Source organism: Acanthochromis polyacanthus, chromosome 2, assembly GCF_021347895.1.
Source record: "Acanthochromis polyacanthus isolate Apoly-LR-REF ecotype Palm Island chromosome 2, KAUST_Apoly_ChrSc, whole genome shotgun sequence".
In the NCBI taxonomy this organism is placed as follows: Eukaryota; Metazoa; Chordata; class Actinopteri; family Pomacentridae; genus Acanthochromis; species Acanthochromis polyacanthus.
The window spans coordinates 41,179,872-41,201,411 of record NC_067114.1 but is presented as its reverse complement, the minus strand read 5'-3'; the positions used below and the strand labels follow the sequence as shown (position 1 = coordinate 41,201,411).

The window sequence follows — 21,540 nt, the reverse complement described above, 5'->3', positions numbered from 1 at the left end:
CACACACACACACACACACACACACACACAAAATACACATAGATGGATAAAAACACACACATTAACAGAAAAACACCCAAAAACACACATGGACGGATAAAAACAGAGAAAACACACTCACAAAAACGTGCACAGACTCACAAAACCACACAAACATGCACAAAAACACACACATACAAAATGCATTAAAACACACACAGGTCTGTTTAGTCGTTGGTGGAAATCTACAGATTTGATTTTCTGCCGCTGAGGACAAACAAATATTTACAGATTTGAAAACACAAACGACAGATTATGTTTCCTCAGAGCTGCTGAGTGTCTTCAGACTCCAGTTTTCTATCATTTGCTGGTGAAAAATTTTCCTGTGACATGAAGAAATGAGATGTTGTTCATTTTGTTTAAGATCAGAACTTGAATGAACATCTGGAAAATACATTTAGAACAAAAGACAAAAAAATAAGACTTTTAATGAAGATGAAATCGTATAATAAATAAGATACTGTTCTTTTTTATATATATAATTGCTTTATTTTAAGATTTTTGTATAGGGCAGAACCAAGAAAGTACAAATTTAACTAAAAGTAAAAATTATAAATGATTAAAGAATTCATACAGAAGCCTATCAAAAAGAGACAGTTGGAGATTTTTTTGAACATAAATGAACTTCTGCACAATTTAGCAAAATGCAGTAATAAAACCTTTAAGTATAACCAGAAACACATTAAAAATCTTTCCTTTTTTTTTTTTTTTTTAAATTTTTGTATAAGACAAGAAGCTAAATGAATTTCTGCAGAGGATAATTTAAACAAAAGTCAATAATAAAGACTTTAAAATTGAAGGCATGAAACAAATTTAAACATATTTTGCATAGATAGCATTTTAAACAGTTTCTTTTAGTTTTTTTGGCCACTTTTTCCCATCTAGTTTAAAACAGAGTCCCTTTTAAACGGCCATATAAAAGATAAAAAGAAAAAAAATTGTTTCAGGGACATTTTTTTTTGCCTTTTATTACCAGAAACAATTGAGAGAGGAAATACAGAAGAAGAAATCAGGAAAATTACACCTCACCTGTACACTGTTGGGTTTCCCCATAAAACAGCAAGTTGTTGTGTTTACATCTTGTTTTCTGCATTAATTCAACACGCATCACGTTGCGTGTTAAATAGTTCTTATGTCGTTATTCTTGCTGTTGGATGTTTTCTCCTCAGATAAGCTAAATTAGACTAAGCTACTTCTGGTGCTAGTAAATGCTGATATGATTTTAGAACAGAATCAATCTCTGTTTGGGTCTTTTCAGGAAAGCTGCTGCTGCTGCTCTAAGAAACATCAAAATAACAGAAAAATGGTTAAATCTCCTTTCAGTTTACTGGTGTTTGGCCAACAACAAAACCACCAGCCTCTCTGGAGAACGAGCTGGACCTGAAGTTCAGACAGAAAGACGACATTTCAGATGATTTGTGTTTACGTTGGAGTGAACCTGCAGCCGTTCTGGTTTTAAACCACCTAAATGTGCATCTTTTTCACTCAATCTAAAGTTAAGCAATTTTTTTTTTTGTCCAACCAATGAAAAAATAGAACCATTGAAATAGTCCAGTTTCTAACTTTGTGCTGGGTTGGGCTGCTTGCAGATACAAAGTGAGTAAAATGACTTAAAGGTCCTGCTGCTGGTAAAAATCTAACACTCAGAATCATAACACTTTAATTTGTGTCATATTAGAAGTAATTCATGTACTAAATGTTAGCATAACTGTTTTTATAGCAGGGATCAAATACATACTATAATACAAAAATACACAAAAGTTTGGGGTCACCCAGACAATTTACTGTTTTAGTTGCTCTATATTAGTTAAAGTTGATATTATTGGTTAAAGCTGCTCTATATTAAAGTTGCTCCGTATTAGTTAAAGATGCTCTGTTTTAAAATTGCTCTATATTAGATAAAGTTGCTCAAAAATGAGTTAAAGTTCCTCTATAACAGTTAAGGTTGCTCTGTATAAATTACGGTTACTCCATATTAATTACAGTTGCTCTGTATTAATAAAAGTTACGTAAAAGTGAGTTAAAGTCGAGTTAACTGTAACTCATTTTGAACTGGGCTAACCCTACTCTATATTAATTAAAGTTGCTCTATATAAGTTAAAATTGCTCTACATTAGTTAAAGTGGCTCTATTTTAATGTTGATATTAGTTACTCTAAATGAGTTAAAGTTGCTCTATATTATTTAAAGTTGATATTATTAAAGTAGCTCTACATTATTTAACGTTGCTCTGTATTAGTTCAGATTGCTCTAAAGTTGCTCTATAATGGTTAAAATTGCTCTAAATGAGCTAAAGTTGCTCTATAGTAATTAAAGTTACTCTACATTAGTTACAGTTGCTCTGTATTAGTTAAAGTTGCTTTAAATGAGCAACCCGGTCTCACGGGGATTCGTGAAACTGTGACGTAAGTTTTTGTTTCGGTTTCATGCGCACCAACACGATGTCGTCATGTTTTTTGTGCAGCTCACCACGAACGAAACCGGCTGTGGTAATCACATCTGAAAGTGGTTTATACCGGCGGATTCATGACGACCTAAGCTGTCCATCGGCGTTTGCGGCCGCCGCCGCCGCCGCCGGACATTCTTTAAATTCCTATGCGAATTCGTTGGATTCATGACGATCTAAGCTGTCCATCGGCGTTTGCGGCCGCTGCTGCGGCCGGATGTCTGGTGGCCGCGGTGGCGGCCGCAAACGCCGATGGACAGCTTAGATCGTCATGAATCCGCCGGTATAAACCACTTTCAGATGTGATTACCACAGCCGGTTTCGTTCGTGGTGAGCTGCACGAAAAACATGACGACATCGTGTTGGTGCGCATGAAACCGAAACAAAAACTTACGTCACAGTTTCACGAATCCCCGTGAGACCGGGTTGAAATGAGTTAAAGTTGCTCTACGTTAATTGAAGTTGCTCTAAATGAGTTCGTTGTTCTACAATAGTTAAAATTGCTCAATAATGGTTAAAGTTGCTCTAAATTAAAATTGCTTTACATTAGTTAAAGTTGTTCTATCTTAGTTAAAACTACTCTATATTAATTAAAGTTGCTCTGTGTTAATTAAAGTTGCTCATTCTGTTGATGTCTGTCCTTCACGCTGAAGGAAAGTGGAGAACCTCATAAACCAGAACACGAGCTCTGTAGAACCAGTTTCCTGCTCTCAGGAAGTCTGTGGTCTCAGATGTGAGGCTGTATCAGGTGTTAGATGTTGTCGCTGCTCCACACCCTCACAGCAGCCAGGAGCCATTGTCCAACACCGTGTTGTCCCATTTTCTCTCCGTGAAAAGATCTGCAGCTCTGATTGTTGTGTTATAACAGAGATACCATCACCTGGATTCCTGCCTCCCATCCTCCACGTCATGTTTCTGCAGCAGCACCTTCAGACCAGACAAAGAGCTGACATGTGATACTCTGAGATGTACAACTCCCTTTACTGCTCTGTAAATGTGAGCTTTTCTATTTTGAAGGAATGCTTTACTTCATGAGCAAATGAAAACTTTTGAATCTGGAATCAAGAAAATGCAGAAACTGGGCCACAAATAGATGTTATGTCTTGTGGAATCCTTTTTAATTTACAGTTTAAACTGAGGCGCTTCAGCAGTTTTGACTTGTTGAAGTGTAGCAGCGGAAGATGGTTTAGTCTGAGAGAGGATTGTCTAAACTCTGCGATTTTCCTTTTCCGTAAGCGACATCTGCTGCTCGTCTGTCCGTCCTGGAAAAAGGATTCCTCAGTCCTTTCATTTTTATTTCTGTCTTAGGTTTTCTTTAGGAAGGTTTTTCTGATCTGAATCAAAGGTAGAGGACACTGGTCGGTTTGCAGGCAAAAGTGTGATTTACAATAAAGATTTAAGATTAATCACATGCAGAAAAAGCTCAAAACACCAGATTTTATGTGCACTAAAGTGCAGATTCTGACATGCGATCACCCACCATTCTTCATGGTTTAAAAATCTCGACTGAAGCAAATATTCAGCTGCAATTTTGTCTTAATTATGTGGTGTGAAAACCAGAGATTCTTTTCATATCAGGGAGAGCGGACTAAATATTCCCACCAGTCTGGCTGCTCTTGTGCTGTCAGAAGACTGGAATTTCTAACTTTAACTTCAAAATGTTGACACTAGATACAACCAGGACAAAAATCCCACAACATTCAGGGCATAAAATTTTAGTTTTATACTGAAAACGTAACATAACAATGTGAAAACATGACAACGAGGTGCATTTATACATGTAGAAGTAAAGAGGAAAGCAGCTTTTCTTCACTCTGCTGCTCTTTAACAGCTCCTGTATGTTGGTTTAGTTGTGCTCTTTGAATTTTTGTGATAATTTTCCAGACAGCATTCCTGCTCTTTGTTCACTAAAACCAGTCAATGAGGCGCTTTACTCACCATTTTTCTGAACGCAAAACAAAATGTCAGTCAGGAAAGGCTGGAAAATGAGGAAGTACTTTAAATGCTTAGAATTTAAATTTAGTGTTGAAATATTTGTTTTTATACAATTTAAAACCTCTCTGATAAGAGTTTTACGCAGTATAAATAAAATAATGTGTAATATGTACACAGGTGTATCCAGAGCTTCAAAATACATATATTGTGATTAAAAAAGAAATCCTTGTTGAATGATTAATTGCCACATACTTTATTTACTCTGCGTTTTTAAACTTTTTGATCATCTTTCCTGACAGGAGGTGGTGTTATTGAAATTCTCAACAGTAAAAACCTGCTTTGTTTCTTCATATGCAAAGTTAAAATAAAGAAAAATACAACCTGTTTTTATTTGAGTCGGTGGAGTTTCAGATTTAGTTTATTTATACTTTGACATTTATTGGCACATAGAAAGAATAGACTGTAGAAATTAGAAAAAGTATATATTCAAAAAAATCATAGAAATAGCTTGTGAGGATGCTTCTCCTGTGCAAATCTCAATAATTAATAGATGAAAACATTTATTTATAATAAATTAATAAGTTAAACATGTCAGCTGTGGTGTAAAATTTATATAAATGTACAATTAAGATGCAAGTTTATATTTACAAGTTGATATGTGCTATAAATAAATCCCTGAAATGTTAAATAAATAAATCTTTGCTAAATGCAGTCTTTTTCTGATGTTTTTGAATAGCATCATGTGTTTGCAAAAGATTAGAGACAAACTGAAAACAGATTGTTTTTCAGAAGTTTGTTTTTTCTTCTTTTTGGTCTCAATAATCAAGATTTAAATTGTGTCTCTGAATATAAAACAGTTTAAACAACAGGAAGACACTGCCGACACACTGATGATTCACTATTAATCTACTAGTTATGCCATATATGTAATAATATGTCAGTAAGAGGGACTAAACCGGGACTTTTGCTTAAATATTTTAACTACAAGTAAAGGATTTGAATGCTTATAGTTAAAGTTTATGCTCTGAAAGCTAAATTGAGGCTTTAAAGTGCAGCTGAAGTGCAGTGATGCTTACAACTTAAAGGATAATTCTGCTGTTCTTTTGTTGTCGTCGGTTTAAAAGTATAAAACTGCACAAATGCATGAGATTTTCTTCATATTTGAGGATTTTATTTTGCCATGAAGAATCAGCATAAAATTTCTTCAGTGTAGAAAACGTTGAGGATGAACATTTATTTACTGCAGCTTCCTCAGCTCTTCAGACTTGTAGAGACTCTGGTGGAAAGAGTCCGTCTCCTCTTCTGTCCTCCGAGGAATCTCCTGACGTTCCCACAGACACGCAAACAGAGAGGCTTTGTCCTCTCACACACACACACACACACACACACACACACACACACACACACACACACACACACACACACACACACACACACACACACACACACACACACGTGTTTGCGTTTCTGTACTCATGAGGACTTCTCTCTGTCAGCTACGTTCATTCATAACAGTCCTGCTAAAATATCTGACTCCTAAAGAGCGAGGAGGAGCTGTAATTATTCAGTGTTTCTTTCTACACTTGTGAGGACATGAGCTGCAGATATAGACTGTAAATACTGAGAATTTATCTGCAGACACCTGAACCCTGTTATTATATTATGAGTGTTTGTGTCTTGTCTGGGTGTGACCTGAAAATTATTTATATTTTAGGAAAAACAGATAACATTAATCAGAAATAGTCTAGACATTGTTAATGTGGTAAATGACTATTCTAGCTGGAAAAGGCTGATTTCTAATGGAATATCTCCATAGGGGTACAGAGGAACATTTCCAGCAACCATCACTCCTGTGTTCTAATGCTACATTGTGTTCGCTAATGGTGCTGAAAGGCTCATTGATGATTAGAAAACCCTTGTACAGTTTTGTTAGCACATGAATAAAAGTGTGAGTTTTCATGGAAAACATGAAATTCTCTCTGTGACCCTAACCTTTTGAACAGTAGTGTGTGTGTGTGTGTAGAAGATAATATTGCATGGGGTGTTTTAAAAGTCCAGAATATTCATCATGAACATATGAACTTCAGGTATATAGAAGTAGTATGCTATTTGGAACACAGTTATAAATCTTTGCTGTTGTAGATTGTAATGATCTAATTTGCAAAGCTATGTTTATTAGTGCAACCGTTTGATGCTAAACCTTCGTCAAGCTGTTTGAAACTTTTGGATTTGCTCGTCGTTCTCCTGCTCACCGGCCTCATGAAACAAATGTGTGAAGTCCTTTGGTTCAGACTCTAATGATGGAAGTGGCTCTGTGTTGGTGTGTTTGTGTTTTAGGAGTGGTCTCCAGAGGCGAGTCGCTCCATCAGCAGGAAGGAACGATCCGGACACTCTGAGGACAATGTGGTGACTCTGACCAACATCGTCTCTTCAGGTGGAGGCGACGCCCCGCCGAGTCCTATCACCGTGGATACCAACAGGTAGGAGGACACCTACAGAGGGGGGGTATACTACGATTTAGCCAGGCTTCCTTTGTGTTAGCCAACTCAACAAAACCTAAAGCTGCAGTCAGATAGTGAGTATCATGATGGTGGTTAGCTGCTTTCTTTAAGTCAAAATATTTGCTTCAAATTTTACATGAAAGGGGGGATTGATGCGTCATGTGACTCTTTTTCTGCACAAAACGGGCCAATCAGGTCTCAATCTACTGTAGTTAAGAAGAACAGATTGGATGGATGGATGGATACAACAAATGGGTGGGTGAGTGGGTGGATGGATGGATAGGTGGATGGATGGATACGATGGATGATGGATGGATGGATGGATACAATGGATGGATGGATGGATGATAGATGGATGGATGGATGGATACAACGGATGGATGGATGGATATATGGATGGATGGATGCATGGATGATTGATGGATACAACGGATGGATGGATGGATAAATGGATGGATGGATGGATGTCAGAACTCTGGCTGCAGCATTTTGTATCAGCTGGAGGCTTTTCAGAGAATCACTGGGACATCCTAATAAGGCATCATTAGTCCAGCCTAGAAGATATAGATACATGGACTAGATCCTCAACATCACTCTGAGACAAGATGATTCTTACAGTATTACATAGATGACAGAAAGTTGTCCTACAAACTTGTTTTATATGCAAGTCGAACAACATATACTGATCGAAAATAACTCCAAGGTTTTTTCCAGTAGAGCTGGAGACTGAGGCGATGCCATCTCGAGCAACTATCTGGTTAGATGGTGTGTTTCTGAGGTGTTTAGGGACAAATACAAAAACCTCAGTTTTGTCTGAATTTAGATGAAGAAAGTTAAAGATCATCTATGCCTTTGTGTCCTTCAGACATGCCTGGAGTTTAAATAACTGATTGGTTTCATTTGGCTTCATAGATGAATAAAGCAGGGTGTCATCTGCATAGCAGTGGATATTAATGCAATGCTTCCTAATAATATTGCCAAAGGAGAGGATGTGCAAAGTTAATAATATTGGTTCTTTTTACATGTATATTTCGATGACTGCAGGAGTTATTCTTCTCGTGTTTTTTTGGCATCTATCAGCCATCTAACAAACATCTGAAGGTTGAACTTGTGTGCTAAATCTCATCTGGGTTTTATCTGGATAGAGATGCTTGAAATGTGATCTGAGGGAGTCTGCAGAGTTTTTCCACTTCAGGGTAAAGAGCTCCTCCTCCCTCTGCACACACAACGAACACACGGATACACAACAAACACACAGACACATGCACCGCTTAATTAGGAAGAACGCCTGTGTGTTTGTTGTTTTTTAAAGCAGCTCGTACCTGTAGGCTGTTTAGCTCAGACTAAACATGACACTACAATTACATGTGTGTGCGTCTGTCTGTGTGTGTTTGTGTGTGTGTGTTTATGAGTGTCTGTGACAGAAATGGCAGCAGCATGTAGTTTACTTGTGTGGCTAGCTTGTAGTCACCCTGAGGAGTTGACATCCTGCTCAGAACACACTGTAATTAGTAGCTAGAAAGCTGTGTGTGTGTGTCTGTTTATGTGTGTGTGTCTGTTTACACATTTCATGAGGATATAAATCTGCTTAGTCACGTTGTGGAGATCTGCCTCTGTTTTCAGGACATAAATCAAGTCCTAGTAATATGAAATATTCAATTTGAGGGGAAAGACTTGGAATTAGCCTACAGGAAATGAATGCAAGTCAGTCCTCAGAAGTGATGAAAACATAAAAACGCGACTCTGTGGTGGATGACGGGGCTGATTTCCGGTTTTCTATCTGTGATTGTGTCTCTGGTCTGAAGCTCTGACATTCTCACACTGTCTGTTCTCGGCTGGACGTCGTGATGACAACAGCTTTGGTTTCCAGGAGACAAAGCTGCAGAGTTTATTTACGACACCTCAGCTGAAGAACATGTGATGCTCAGTAACCCGGAGAGGAGCTGAGAAAATATCCTGGGAATGTTCAACCCAGAGCAGTTTCTGGGTGTTTTTTTTGCACATTTTTGCTCAATGTGGGCTCATTTTTCACTACAATATAAAGTCAGGCACCTCAATAGAAACAGCACAACCATCACTAGAAGGAGAGAGAACTGATAAATGACTTTTGTGTGGTAAAATGTAGTTATAATGCCATCGATTACCAAAATAAATAGAAAAAAGTTGCATTTCTTTATTATTAAAACATGGAATCAACATGTAAAGCATTTCATGTGCCTGCAGGTGTTACCAAGACTGAAAAATGTCTGTACATACTATAGATACTTTACTTTGAGTATTTTTGTTTTCATATTTACATTTATCTGCAGCTCAGCCTAAAAGTTCCTGAATTTTTGTCACATGTCGGTCGCTGCTGAGTCACTAAAGACTTCTTGTTTCTCCTGAGGAACAAAGATTTTTTTTCTTTAGTTAGAACAAATGGTTTTGTTTTTACAAATCTTTAAATGAGACATGTAGAAGAAAGTTATTGTAATGAAATATCTCCATTTTAGACTTGGTTTCCTGACTGAAAGGCATGTCAGAGTTAAAAATGAGGTCATCTTCTCTGTGTTTACAGCTTCTGGTGTCATTTTGTTGATTTGTAGAATTTACAAAAGTAAAAACAAGAATTTCCTTGAAGACGACGCCTTCGAAAAACCACCAGCAGGTTGGAATTTATATGTACAACAGCGTTTTTCAGGTTTTGTCCAGGAGTTACAAACACTGGGGGAAAAATAGTGGTTCTGTGTGCAATAGATATTTTACACAACCTGCAGTTCAGCCTAAAAGTTCCTGAATTTTTGTCACATGACTGTTGGTCGCTGCTGAGTCACTAAAGACTTCTTGTTTCTGCTGAAGAGCAAAACATTTTTTATTCCAGATTTTGGTTATAACAAATGGTTTAGCTTTTACAAATCTTTAAATGAGACATGTTGAATAAAGTAATTTTAATCAAATATCTAAAATTTAGACAAGGTTTCCTGACTGAACGGCATGTCAGAGTTAAAAATGAGCCGATCCTCTCTGTGTTTACAACTTCTGGTGTCATTTTGTTGATTTTTACAATTTAAAAAAGTAATAATTATAATTTCCTTCAAGACGACATGCCTTTGAAAAAGCACCAGCAGCTCTCAGTGGCTTAAGTCACAGAAAAACTGTGAATTTCTTGGATTAAATAACTTGGATTCAATATGTACAACAGTGTTTTTCAGGATCTGTCCAAGTGTTCCTAACACTGGGAGGGAAATAGTGGCTCTGCATATCTAGATATTGTTACACAACTTGCAGTTCAGCCTAAAAGTTCCTGAATTTTTGTCACCAGACTGGTGGTTGTCGCTGAGTCACTAAAGGCCTCACGGTTGTGACGAGGAGCCCAGAATTTTTTAGTTTTCTCCATAATCTGGTTACTGCAATTGTTTTATTTTTGACTAATTTATAAAATGATATTATTGAAATATCATGATTTTCAGCTTTGATTAGACAGAACTGTGTTTCACAGATGTGTAGTTCAAAGACCATCAGAAAGTTGAAAATTGGAGGATTCTTTCTCCTTCACAGTTTCTGACTCTGATAAATGGTGTCATCTTGGTGATTTTTTTTTCTTTCTTTTAAAGATAAGATTCGTTTCCAGGCCACTGGCAGGTTTTTGGAGAACATTTAGTCTGATGGAATGTTAATGCGATTTTCCGCTTCTGGAAAAGCAGCAACAGGATGCATCCTCAGTATTTGGTGGGTTGGTTGGACTGTGTTTGTCTCCGTCAGACGTTGATCTCCTTCCTCTCTTTCCTCTCAGAGTGAAAGATTATTCCTCAGACTGGTCGGACGATGAGAGTCCTAAGAAGACTCTGGCTGTGAACGGCGTCGGGGAGGCCGAGGACGAGGAGGAGCAGCAGGTAGAAGGAGTTCGAGTCCGAGCGCTGTACGATTACACAGGACAGGAGGCCGATGAGCTGAGCTTTAAAGCAGGTATTAACACTTTACTAACGCTTCCATAGAGCAAAGAGGCATCACAGGTGAGGGTTATGGTTTAATCCATCACTTTTATGTCGTAAAATGTGCACAAAAAAATGACATTTTCAGCTGCATCAAAGAGGTCAAGAACAATCTAAAACAACACGTCAACACAATCACAGTGTATGTGCAGAGAACTTTAATGTTTTAGGTTTTATTATCTCAAGATCACAGCTTAGCTTCTTATGTTTCAAATATCTGGCTGCTTTCTGTTTCAAATCAATCAAGGCTGGCTTAGTTTGATCATTTCATGGGCAGAGCGCCTTTTAATTTGCAGTAAAATGTATTTTTTTCTGCCATTTTTTTGTGTATTATAAGTCTGCAACTTGATTGGATGCTTCCTGGCTCTGCTTGAAAATCATTTAAATGTGATTATAGCTGATCACAAACTGGTATTTTGGTCAGAAAATGTATTTATAGTAAAATAATGACTTTATCTGCATCAGTAAAATGTGTAAATAAGCACATCTGTATGGTGAATTCAGTTGTATTAAACTCAGTAAACACAGTAGAAGTGGACATTTGTCTCTTTCTCACCAGTTACAAACAAGAGAAACTAGTTTTGCTCCATAAATAAATGAAATGCTCTGAAATGGAGCTTTAATAATAAATATTAGCCTCATGTTACTAAATGCACACACTTATAGACATTTACAAACTAATTTCATGTTTTAGAGACATGAATCTGTCCAGTAAAATTACATCTGTAGTATATATGGGAATTTCTCTTTGGAGATTAATAAAGTATCTATCTATCTATAAATAACAGTTTAATTATTAAATAAGCTATCACAAGACATTCTACTCATAAGAGCAAAATATCCCAGTTTAAGACCCAAAGTCAGTCCCACTGTTGTATAATCCTGTTAAAAATGTCGTTTATCTCAAGATACAGAATCACATGATAACCATAATTCATCATTAAAGATCATGTGAAAGCAGTTTAATAATAAGACTATGATAGTGAGATCAGTTCAAAGGCAAAAAATGTTCTCAGATTCTGTACAATCCACTGTGTACATATATTCAGCACATAAATACTAGAAATAAGCATTTTTGTCAACCTGAACAGTGTGAAAAACAAAAGCAAACATAGATTCTAAAAGCTACTTTAGTTTTGGGCTTCGTCTGAAAATGACAAATTATTTACATATTACATAGTGCTTTATCACATTAAACTCATTTATTTAAAAGCAATGAGCCAAAAGAACATTTAAATAACTTTAATTGTCAGTTAAATGAGGAAATAAAATCTGACACAAACTTTTATGTCAACTTTGCAGCTAATTTGTACATTTATTTTGCACGAAATGACAGTTTTCTTGAACATAAAACATCCAGAACACAAGAGCAAGAATAAAAAGGGAGTGTTTTAGTGTCTAAAAAATTTCTTTTATCATTTTTAATTTTTTATTGTTTTTCTTTTAATTTTTCTTTCCCACCTGTGATGCCTCATCTAACACATTTACAGATTCATGTCAAACACTTGGCTTCAGACATGATCATTAAATGTAGTGAGACTGTAATGTGACGTGTAAAATGCTGCAAAAATCTGTCTTTCCTTAATGTTTGTCAGAACTGAGACCTTTTATTTCATTATGTTACATAAATAAATCAACGTGAGTCACAGAAACATCTCAGCTTTAGTTAAAGTGATAAATAAATGAGCTCAAAGGAACTTTACAGCTTCAGTAGATTAAAAAAAACAATCTGTGTTTGGCTCAACAACGGCAAAACAACCTGTAGAACCACAGTAAATTTAACATCTCTTACAGAAAAGAGAAGATTTTTATCATTCACTAAAGATGTTCTGATTGTTTTCTGTAAACACACAAAACTGACTCATTTCTGTGACTCCAAATTAGATCATTAGAAAACGTTTTATTTGCTTAAGCTGTCAGTAATACGAACACATCAGTTCATGATGTGTGACAGATGTTACAGCTGGACAACATCTGGAAATAAAAGCATAAGAAGTACAGCTGGAAATTAATTTCAAATGTTAACAGCTGCTCCACAGATTTAATGCTTTTATTTTGATGAAACAATCTGCTTTTGACAAACAACAAACTGAGCTTTATTTACACACGTGGACAAAATTGTTGGTACCCCTCAGTTAAAGAAGGAAAAACCCACAATTCTCACTGAAATCACTTGAAACTCACAAAAGTAACAATAAATAAAAATTTATTGAAAATTAAATAATCAAAAACAGTCATTACTTTTGAATTGTTGATTAACATAATTATTTAAAAAAACAAACTAATGAAACAGGCCTGGACAAAAATGATGGTACCTCTATAAAAGATTGAAAACTATTTGACCAGAGTGACATGATTAACTCAGGTGTGTCATTTAATTGACATCACAGGTGTTTCCAAACTCATAATCAGTCAGTCTGCCTATTTAAAGGGAGACAAGTAGTCACCCTGCTGTTTGGTGAAAAGGTGTGTACCACACTGAACATGGACAACAGAAAGCGAAGGAGAGAATTGTCCCAGGACATCCGAAAAAAAATGATAGACAAACATCTTAAAGGTAAAGGCTATAAGACCATCTCTAAACAGCTTGAAGTTCCCGTGACAACAGTGGCTCATATTATTCAGAAGTTCAAGACCCACGGGACAGTAGCCAACCTCCCTGGACGTGGCCGCAAGAGGAAAATTGATGACAAATTGAAGAGACGGATCGTTGGAATTGTATCCAAAGAGCCCAGAGCAACCTCCAAAGAAATTAAAGGTGAACTCCAAGGCCAAGGTACATCAGTGTCAGATCGCACCATTCGTCGTTGTTTGAGCCAAAGTGGACTTCATGGGAGACGACCAAGGAGGACACCACTGCTGAAAAAAACTCATAAAAAAGCCAGACTGGAATTTGCAAAAATGCATGTTGACAAGCCACAAAGCTTCTGGGAGAATGTCCTTTGGACAGATGAGACCAAACTGGAGCTTTTTGGTAAGGCACATCAACTCTATGTTCATAGACTCAAAAACCAAGCATACGAAGAAAAGAACACTGTCCCTACGGTGAAACATGGAGGAGGCTCAGTAATGTTTTGGGGCTGCTTTGCTGCATCTGGCACAGGGTGTCTTGAAAGTGTGCAAGGTACGATGAAATCTGAAGACTATCAAGGCATTCTGGAGAGAAATGTGCTGCCTAGTGTCAGAAAGCTTGGTCTCAGTCGCAGGTCATGGGTCTTCCAACAGGACAACGATCCAAAACACACAGCCAAAAACACCCAAGAATGGCTGAGAGAAAAGCGTTGGACTATTCTAAAGTGGCCTTCTATGAGCCCAGATCTGAATCCCATTGAACATATGTGGAAGGAGCTGAAACATGCCATTTGGAGAAGACACCCATCAAACCTGAGACAACTGGAGCTGTTTGCTCATGAGGAGTGGGCCAAAATACCTGTTGACAGCTGCAGAACGCTCATTGACAAATACAGAAATCGTTTAATTGCAGTGATTGCCTCAAAAGGTTGTGCAACAAAATATTAAGCTATGGGTACCATCATTTTTGTCCAGCCCTATTTCATTAGTTTGTTTTTTTAAATAATTATGTTAATCAACAATTCAAAAGTGATGGCTGATTTTGATTATTTAATTTTCAATAAATTTTTATTTATTGTTACTTTTGTGAGTTTCAAGTGATTTCAGTGAGAATTGTGGGTTTTTTCCTTCTTTAACTGAGGGGTACCAACAATTTTGTCCACGTGTGTAATATTTAACCTGCTTCACTTAAAAATAATCTGAACATGTTGCTGTTTGATCTCCTCCTGATCTACTGCATGTTCTGACATTATCACCTCTGCTTTATGTGATTATTACTGAATAATCTGAGCTCATGTTGCAGGTAAGTCAAGTACAGTTAAGGAGAAACAAGAAATAATGAAAGAATAAGACGAGAAACTTGACTTTATCTGGGAAATTTTTATGAATTAATGCTATTATTACATAGATTGGAGTTGTTTTGTGACATGAATATTTCTGTGTATGTGTTATTCTGATGCTTGGATTATTTTTATATTTAAAGGTTCTGAGGCATAAATCTGTTTAGTTTGTCTCTGATCTTTGATTTTGGAGGAAAAACACTATTTGGTGAAGCTGTTAACAACCCTGAAACATCTGCGAGTCTCTTTACACTGTAAAAATAATCTGTTAAAAAAAGGAAAGAAATCTAGCAACAAGGGTGAACCAGAAATAGTGAAATACTTTCAAGACTTTTACAACTTTTTTTAAACATCACGTTCTAAATACTAAAATCAAATCTTAGGCAGAAAGTTCATTAAGTTGTTTGCTGAAGAATTTGTAAACATTTGGTCGACTTTAAAGCAGGTTTAATCAGTTTTAAATGAGTTGTTATCTCAAATTAGCCAATGGTTGCTTAAAAACAAGTGAAAGTTGGTATGATTAGAGAGGAACTTGCATTTTTTAAAGTAAATTAGCAGATATTTAGAATTTGTTATCATATTTGGTGACATTAAGACATACATTTAGCACTGATGTTCTAGCGTCAAGATTCTAGTGTTGAGGTTCTGGCATCAAAGTTCTAGGGTCGAGGTTTCAGCGTCGAGGTTTTAGTGTCGAGGTTCTAACATTGAGGTTTTACTGTCGAGGTTCTAGCGTCGAGGTTTCAGCGTCGAGGTTCTAGCATTGAGGTTTCAGCGTCAAGGTTTTAGTGGCAAGGTTCTAGCATTGAGGTTCTAGTGTTGAGGTTTTACTGTCGAGGTTTTAGTGTCAAGGTTCTAGCATTGAGGTTCTAGTGTTGAGGTTTTACTGTCGAGGTTTTAGTGTCAAGGTTCTAGCATTGAGGTTCTAGTGTTGAGGTTTTACTGTCGAGGTTTTAGTGTCAAGGTTCTAGCATTGAGGTTTCGACGTGGAGGTTTTACTGTTGAGGTTCCAGCGTCGAGGTTTTACCGTTGAAGTTTTAGCGTCGAGGTTTTAGTGTCGGGACTCTGCAGTTGGTCGAGCTTCATGTGGTTCAGAACAACAGAGTTAATGGAACCTGATGGAATCACAGCAGGTCAGAGCTCAGTTTAGAAAAGCTTAGTCCGGCTCAGCTCGTCTTGGTCTTAACCAGACTAGATCCTTGATCAGCTGAGACGGGTACCTTCACCTGGTACACTTTTCAACTTATCTCCCTTTAACTGAACAAGACCGAGGCCTTAATGACTTCATGTCTGAGGCAGGTCGCTCCTGATTCAAATGCAGTGATACATTTTTATTTTAAAACGCATACATTCTACTAAATTTACAACGACACTCAACACTTCTCCAGAGTTTTAGGTCCCGAAAATCAAGCTTTTTAGTTTTAGTTTGAAAATTCCAATACTGATAACTGACTGACCTGACAGGACACCCAGTCAGAACCCATGTTTTCTATCTGATTGAGTTTTATTTATTTTTACGTTTACTCCCTTTTCTCGAAGAAAACTAGTCCCAACATGTAGTTTCTTTTTTTCTCTTGTTTGTAAAAGGGGGGGGGGGGGGTGCAAAAGCATCTATATCAAGCTTTACGGAATAATCCTGCGATGTGTTCACAGACATGTTGATCTGCACAGAAATTATCATTAAATCTCAAATAATGACAATTGTAGAACAGTTTCTGCTTGACCATCTCTGATTTACTTGAAAAAGATATTTGTACAATTTTAGCTTAATATATCAAATAACTTCCAAAATACTTTTTTTTTACCCAGAACTCTGCTATGCTATCTACAAATAGTTCCCTTTTTTTTTGGTTCAGCTTTCCAAACCTGCTCAATCAGTTATTAAATTTGAATGAAAAGAATTTCAACTTTATTTTTATGACAAAGTAGTTCATATTACGTTTTCTATATGTTTAGTTTTCCATTACTTTGGCATGCAGCTACATATGGATCAGAAAATATCACTAGTTGACTAAAATCTGTACTCAAAAATGTCACTTTTTTATGACAACTTCATTTTTTTACTTCATCCATAATCAGATATCATTTCATTTAGTTGTCCAGTATTGTAGTTTCTGAATCAATGACATGATGAGAAATAACAGAAAATTTCAGGCTTTTCCCTTTTAATAGTTCCTAAATATTGATATGCAAGCATAGACTTGGATTTCAACGTGCAAGAAAATGTGCCAAAGTCAACGAGCAAATTTTTAAAAATATATCTTGGAAAATATTTGATAAATCAGCCTAAAATTTCACAAATGCTATTTTTTTAATATCCATATCATATTGTAAAAATGTTTTAAGCAAATCAGAGATGGTGAAGAAGGAGGCTACAAATGATTTGAGATGGATGCACAAAAATGCTTGTCTTTAGCAAGAGTGTTTTAATTTGAAAACACAGTTTAAAGTTAAAATGTACTGGTTTGGATGCAGCCAGCAGGTTCTTGTTTTAGCATCTTAGATTTAAATATAATCTGGACCCTTAAAGGTATTCAGTACAATCTTAAAATCATTCTTAAAGGAAATTAGTCTGCTTTAATTTTCGAAATGTGCAAAAAGGAAGATTTTAATCTGCCTCAGTTGTGTCTATATTTAGTTGGACAAAGTCTGTACATGTTTATACAGTTTAAATTTAATTTAAAATGTGTAAAACTGGCCTGACTTTGGTTCTCTTCCATCCAGGCGAGGAGCTGCTGAAGCTGGGTGAGGAGGATGAGCAGGGCTGGTGTAAAGGTCAGCTGAGCGGAGGTCAGGTTGGCCTTTATCCCGCTAACTACGTCCAGGTCATCGCCTCCTGATGCCCCGCCCCCTCTGCTCAGCCAGCCAATGGTAACACTTCACTCATGATGCCAGAACCAATCAGAAGCTGTTAGTGCTGACAGGTAGACACGCCCTCGGACAGTTTTTGGTTACTGACTGAAAAGCTCCTCGCTGAGTTTTTTAAACAGATTTTCTGTTGTTTGAGCTTTTTGAAAACCAGCCAGAGCTGAAGTTCCCTTCTTGTGAAACTGTAGTAGAGAAACATGGACGTATTTTCTGTCACGCCATCCGCCGATTTCTGACGGGACGTTTAATTGAACTCTGGATAATTAGTTTTCTGCTCACTGCCATCATTTTCTGTTCCAAGAGCCATAAATCCACATTTAATCATCAAGAGGACAAAGCCTGGGTGTAGCTGAGGTGGAATGAGCGACTGGTCAAACTGTGATTGGGCAAAAACATCTGTCAATCAATCAATCAATTAATTAATCGGACCCCCCCCCCCCCCCCCCCCCTTTCCCATTTTTTTAAGTTTAATTGTCAATAACTTGACATTTTGGGCAATGACTCAGTTGGGTGAAAAGATTGATACCTCTCTCGTGTAGAACTAACACCAGCTTCTAGTTAGCTTAGCTTAGCATGAAGGCAGACAAGGGGAAACACCTAGCATACAAGCTAGCTCAAAATATCTGGTTTGTTTGATTTGTACAAAATCTGAAATTCAACAATGACAATTTGTGGTTCTCAAAAAGTTTTAGAGTAGCTAGTGGACGGATTTGCAGTTTCTTGCATAGCCTTGGATGCTCATGCTAACCTAAGATGATCAGCTGCTGGCAGTAGTAGTGGTAATAATCTTAACATTGAACTTTTTGTGAAGAATCCTATAAGTACATTCCCCAAAGCATTTAACATAATTTTTTATAAATATTCCCCATTGTTAAATATCACTTGTGTTACATGAAGTCAGACTTTTTAAGGGGTAAAATCTTGACTTCAAGAGAAAAGTCTTGACTTTTTCAAGGTGGTCTTTGAGTTTTCTTGGACCCATCATTTAGTCTTCTCTGCTTAGCTGTGGTGGCTGCAGTCGGATTGAAGATATGAAGACTAACCCAATTAAAGACTGTCAGTGCCTTTAGTTGATGAGGCCAGAGATGTACAGCTGAGGAATTACAGACCAGAAATGTGCAGTTGGAGTCGACCACAGCTGATGCCAATCTATATTATTATTAATCAAAGTGACAGATAACCAATATTTAGAATCAGTAGAAATGTGCAGTAAAAATTAAGGTTTTGTACTTTTCAACATTTATCCTTTGGTGTTGAGGCTGTTATTTGAGATGTAAAACCGATTAGATGGGACATTCCTGAAGACAGACAGTGAAGCGACTGCATCACAGCAACAGTAACTTGTTTGTAAATTAATTTATTTTATCTCAAATCACCTTAAAAATCAGAATACTGATAATTAGAAACATGCTAAATAGGATAATCGGTCGACCCCTATTGAGCAGCACCACCATCTTGTCTGATTGAAATGTGTTTGAGGAATTCCAGCTGATAAATGTGGAGCTGCCGTGGTGGCTACCTGAAGAATTGCATCCCAGAAATCTGCACCACCACCCTGTCTGACGAAGGAATTACTCCCATTAAATATAGCGCCACCCTGCTGTCTGATGGAGGAAGTACAGACTAGAAATGTTCAGCAGCTCCCCCTGCTGTCTGACTGAGGAATTACAGCCCATATATGTTTAACAGCGCCACCCTGCTGTCCAATGGAGGACTCCAAGTCACATGCTGATAAAGTCCAGTCCAGAACCACCAGATCTTCTGTCAGGTGCATAGTTGATTGGTCTCCACATCTCCTCCCTTAGTTGTTGAGCTAAATGTTCAACAACTGCATGCTTTGCATTGTTTCTGTAGATTTTTAGATTTGACACTGATTCACCTTCTTTCCTTTTTGGATTTTTTCTTAATTTTATAGCTGTTTATATTAAGTCAACTGATTCTGAATATGAACACTGTAAACTGTTGGTACCTGTTTCTTTGAATTTTTTTTAAGATTAGCGTTTTTACAGTGTCATCTTATTTACTTTGTAATTTATTTTCCTAATTTAGCAATCATTTTAATTCGAGCTAGACTGAGTAAAGCAGGGAGTGTAGAACTGACTGTTAGCTTTGGGATATTCAGCCTCTGGAAGGTGGTTTGTTGTCAGTTTGTCTCGCTGTGCTGGATCCAGACGCACGCCTCAGTCACCTAAAATAAGTCTCAGTCTTTAGTCTAAAATGTCAGGTTTTGGGTTTTTCATATTTATGTTTGTCGTTTGTTTTTGAGGGAGCCTCCTCTGCCCTGCTGATCGGAGCATCGCTACAGCTAACCCACGTAGACGTTCAAATCATGAAGAGAGATATTAGAAAAATGAATGCTAACTGCACTGCTCCTCTGATTCTTTGCTTTTCTTTCCAAGTTTGTAACACGTACAGTTCATAAAGTGGAGAGCAACAATAAAGAGCTTTCTGCAGCTGGAAGTTTCACAGACTTTCTTTGTTCCTTGTGTTGGTGTCATTTATTGATTGTTATTTTATAGTAAGTGCATTCAGATCACTGTTGTGTGGTACTGCAGAGAAAAAGATTTCTGTTCACAATATTTTAGATAACAGGAAAAAAATGCAAAAGAAACTGAGTTATTGGATAAGCTAAAGGAACACATTAAGTTCTCTGAAAAGCTGAAACATGGATGAAAACATCAGACCTGAACGATGGAAGACTAATGTTTGTTGAATTAATTTTGAATGCTTTACGTCATGATCATGATTAGGCAATTTTCTATCATTGTTTGGATACTGCCACGGTTTGTGTAAAAACTTATTGTTAGCCAAGTTGTTTCTTAGTGACACATGAATTAAAACCACTGATTTCCTAATGACTGCCTTTGTTAGTATGTTTTTATATAATCTGCATATAAAGAATCTCACCTCTTGAATGGCTGGTCAGAGCCTGACATGAGTCACATACGCTTTATTTCACAAACTACAGAATGCAGCACTATTTTCTAATGTGAAAAGATGTCTGTGATGTTGGGCCATTCCACATGAATGTATGGTGAATCAGGGCTGCAGCAGAAAAAAAAGTCCTCATTTTTACAGATGAAAGGAGCCATACAGTGGTGTTGAAATCACAAAATTCAACATATTTTCAACATTAAAGTACATGACAACTGTTTTCAACTCGGGTATTTTGATAAAATAGAATTATTTTGAGGCTTATAGTAATACAGTTTAATATATGCAACAAATATGGGTGTTCTGCCCTGCAGCAGAATTTTGTGTGCTGCAGTGCCTCCTACTGATTTTTCCGTAGAAGTGATGTCAAAGCAGGGTATTTCCGAAGAGAGTTTTTATTGTTGGTCAGACCATGAGAGGGTCTGGATGTAGCTGCTTCTTCTCCTGCTGTTTTCATTTTAATGTGGTGGCCTTGGAAAGGACTTGTCTTTTTACGGTTCAAATTAAAGTGATCTTCAATCATCAAGAAAAGTCTCGCCTTGGGTTTTTGAGGAATCAGACGTTCACTAGTATCTACCTATGAAACTAGAAAACTCATAGGACAGTATAATGGGGCTGTAAGGCCAGAATATTAAATCAGGACTTCTTTGTTCGATTACATATTTTCAGGTCTGGAGAAGGCGAGTGACAAAAATCAGCTTGAAAAATTACAAGTCTAATGACATCTTTGCAGTAGTCAATCAGCAATAAACTTCATATCCTGGGTTCAAAGAAGACAAACCACAGGATGGAAGAAACCTGATGTGTTTTTCTGTAATTAAGAGTCTAAAATTCAAAAGGGGTGAAAAAATACCTGCCAAATTCATTAAAATATAGATGTAACTAATAAATATTGTCATTATTAATCTACCTCATTGTTTCTCAGTTGAAATGTTT

General features: G+C 36.9%; 1 protein-coding gene across 2 annotated transcripts in view; it reads left to right on the top strand.

Annotated features, from left to right (window-relative positions):
* pacsin3 (protein kinase C and casein kinase substrate in neurons 3) overlaps nucleotides 1-20,130 on the top strand; it is a 68,187-nt gene extending 48,057 nt beyond the window's left edge. For both annotated transcript variants that reach the window (XM_022202033.2, XM_022202034.2), the window contains 3 exons: nucleotides 6,757-6,899; nucleotides 10,693-10,865; nucleotides 17,527-20,130. In XM_022202033.2, the coding sequence (XP_022057725.2) occupies nucleotides 6,757-6,899; nucleotides 10,693-10,865; nucleotides 17,527-17,642 (432 nt within the window). In that variant the 3' untranslated portion in view covers nucleotides 17,643-20,130. The remainder of the gene's footprint in view (nucleotides 1-6,756; nucleotides 6,900-10,692; nucleotides 10,866-17,526) is intronic.
* The last annotated feature ends 1,410 nt before the right edge of the window (nucleotides 20,131-21,540 follow it).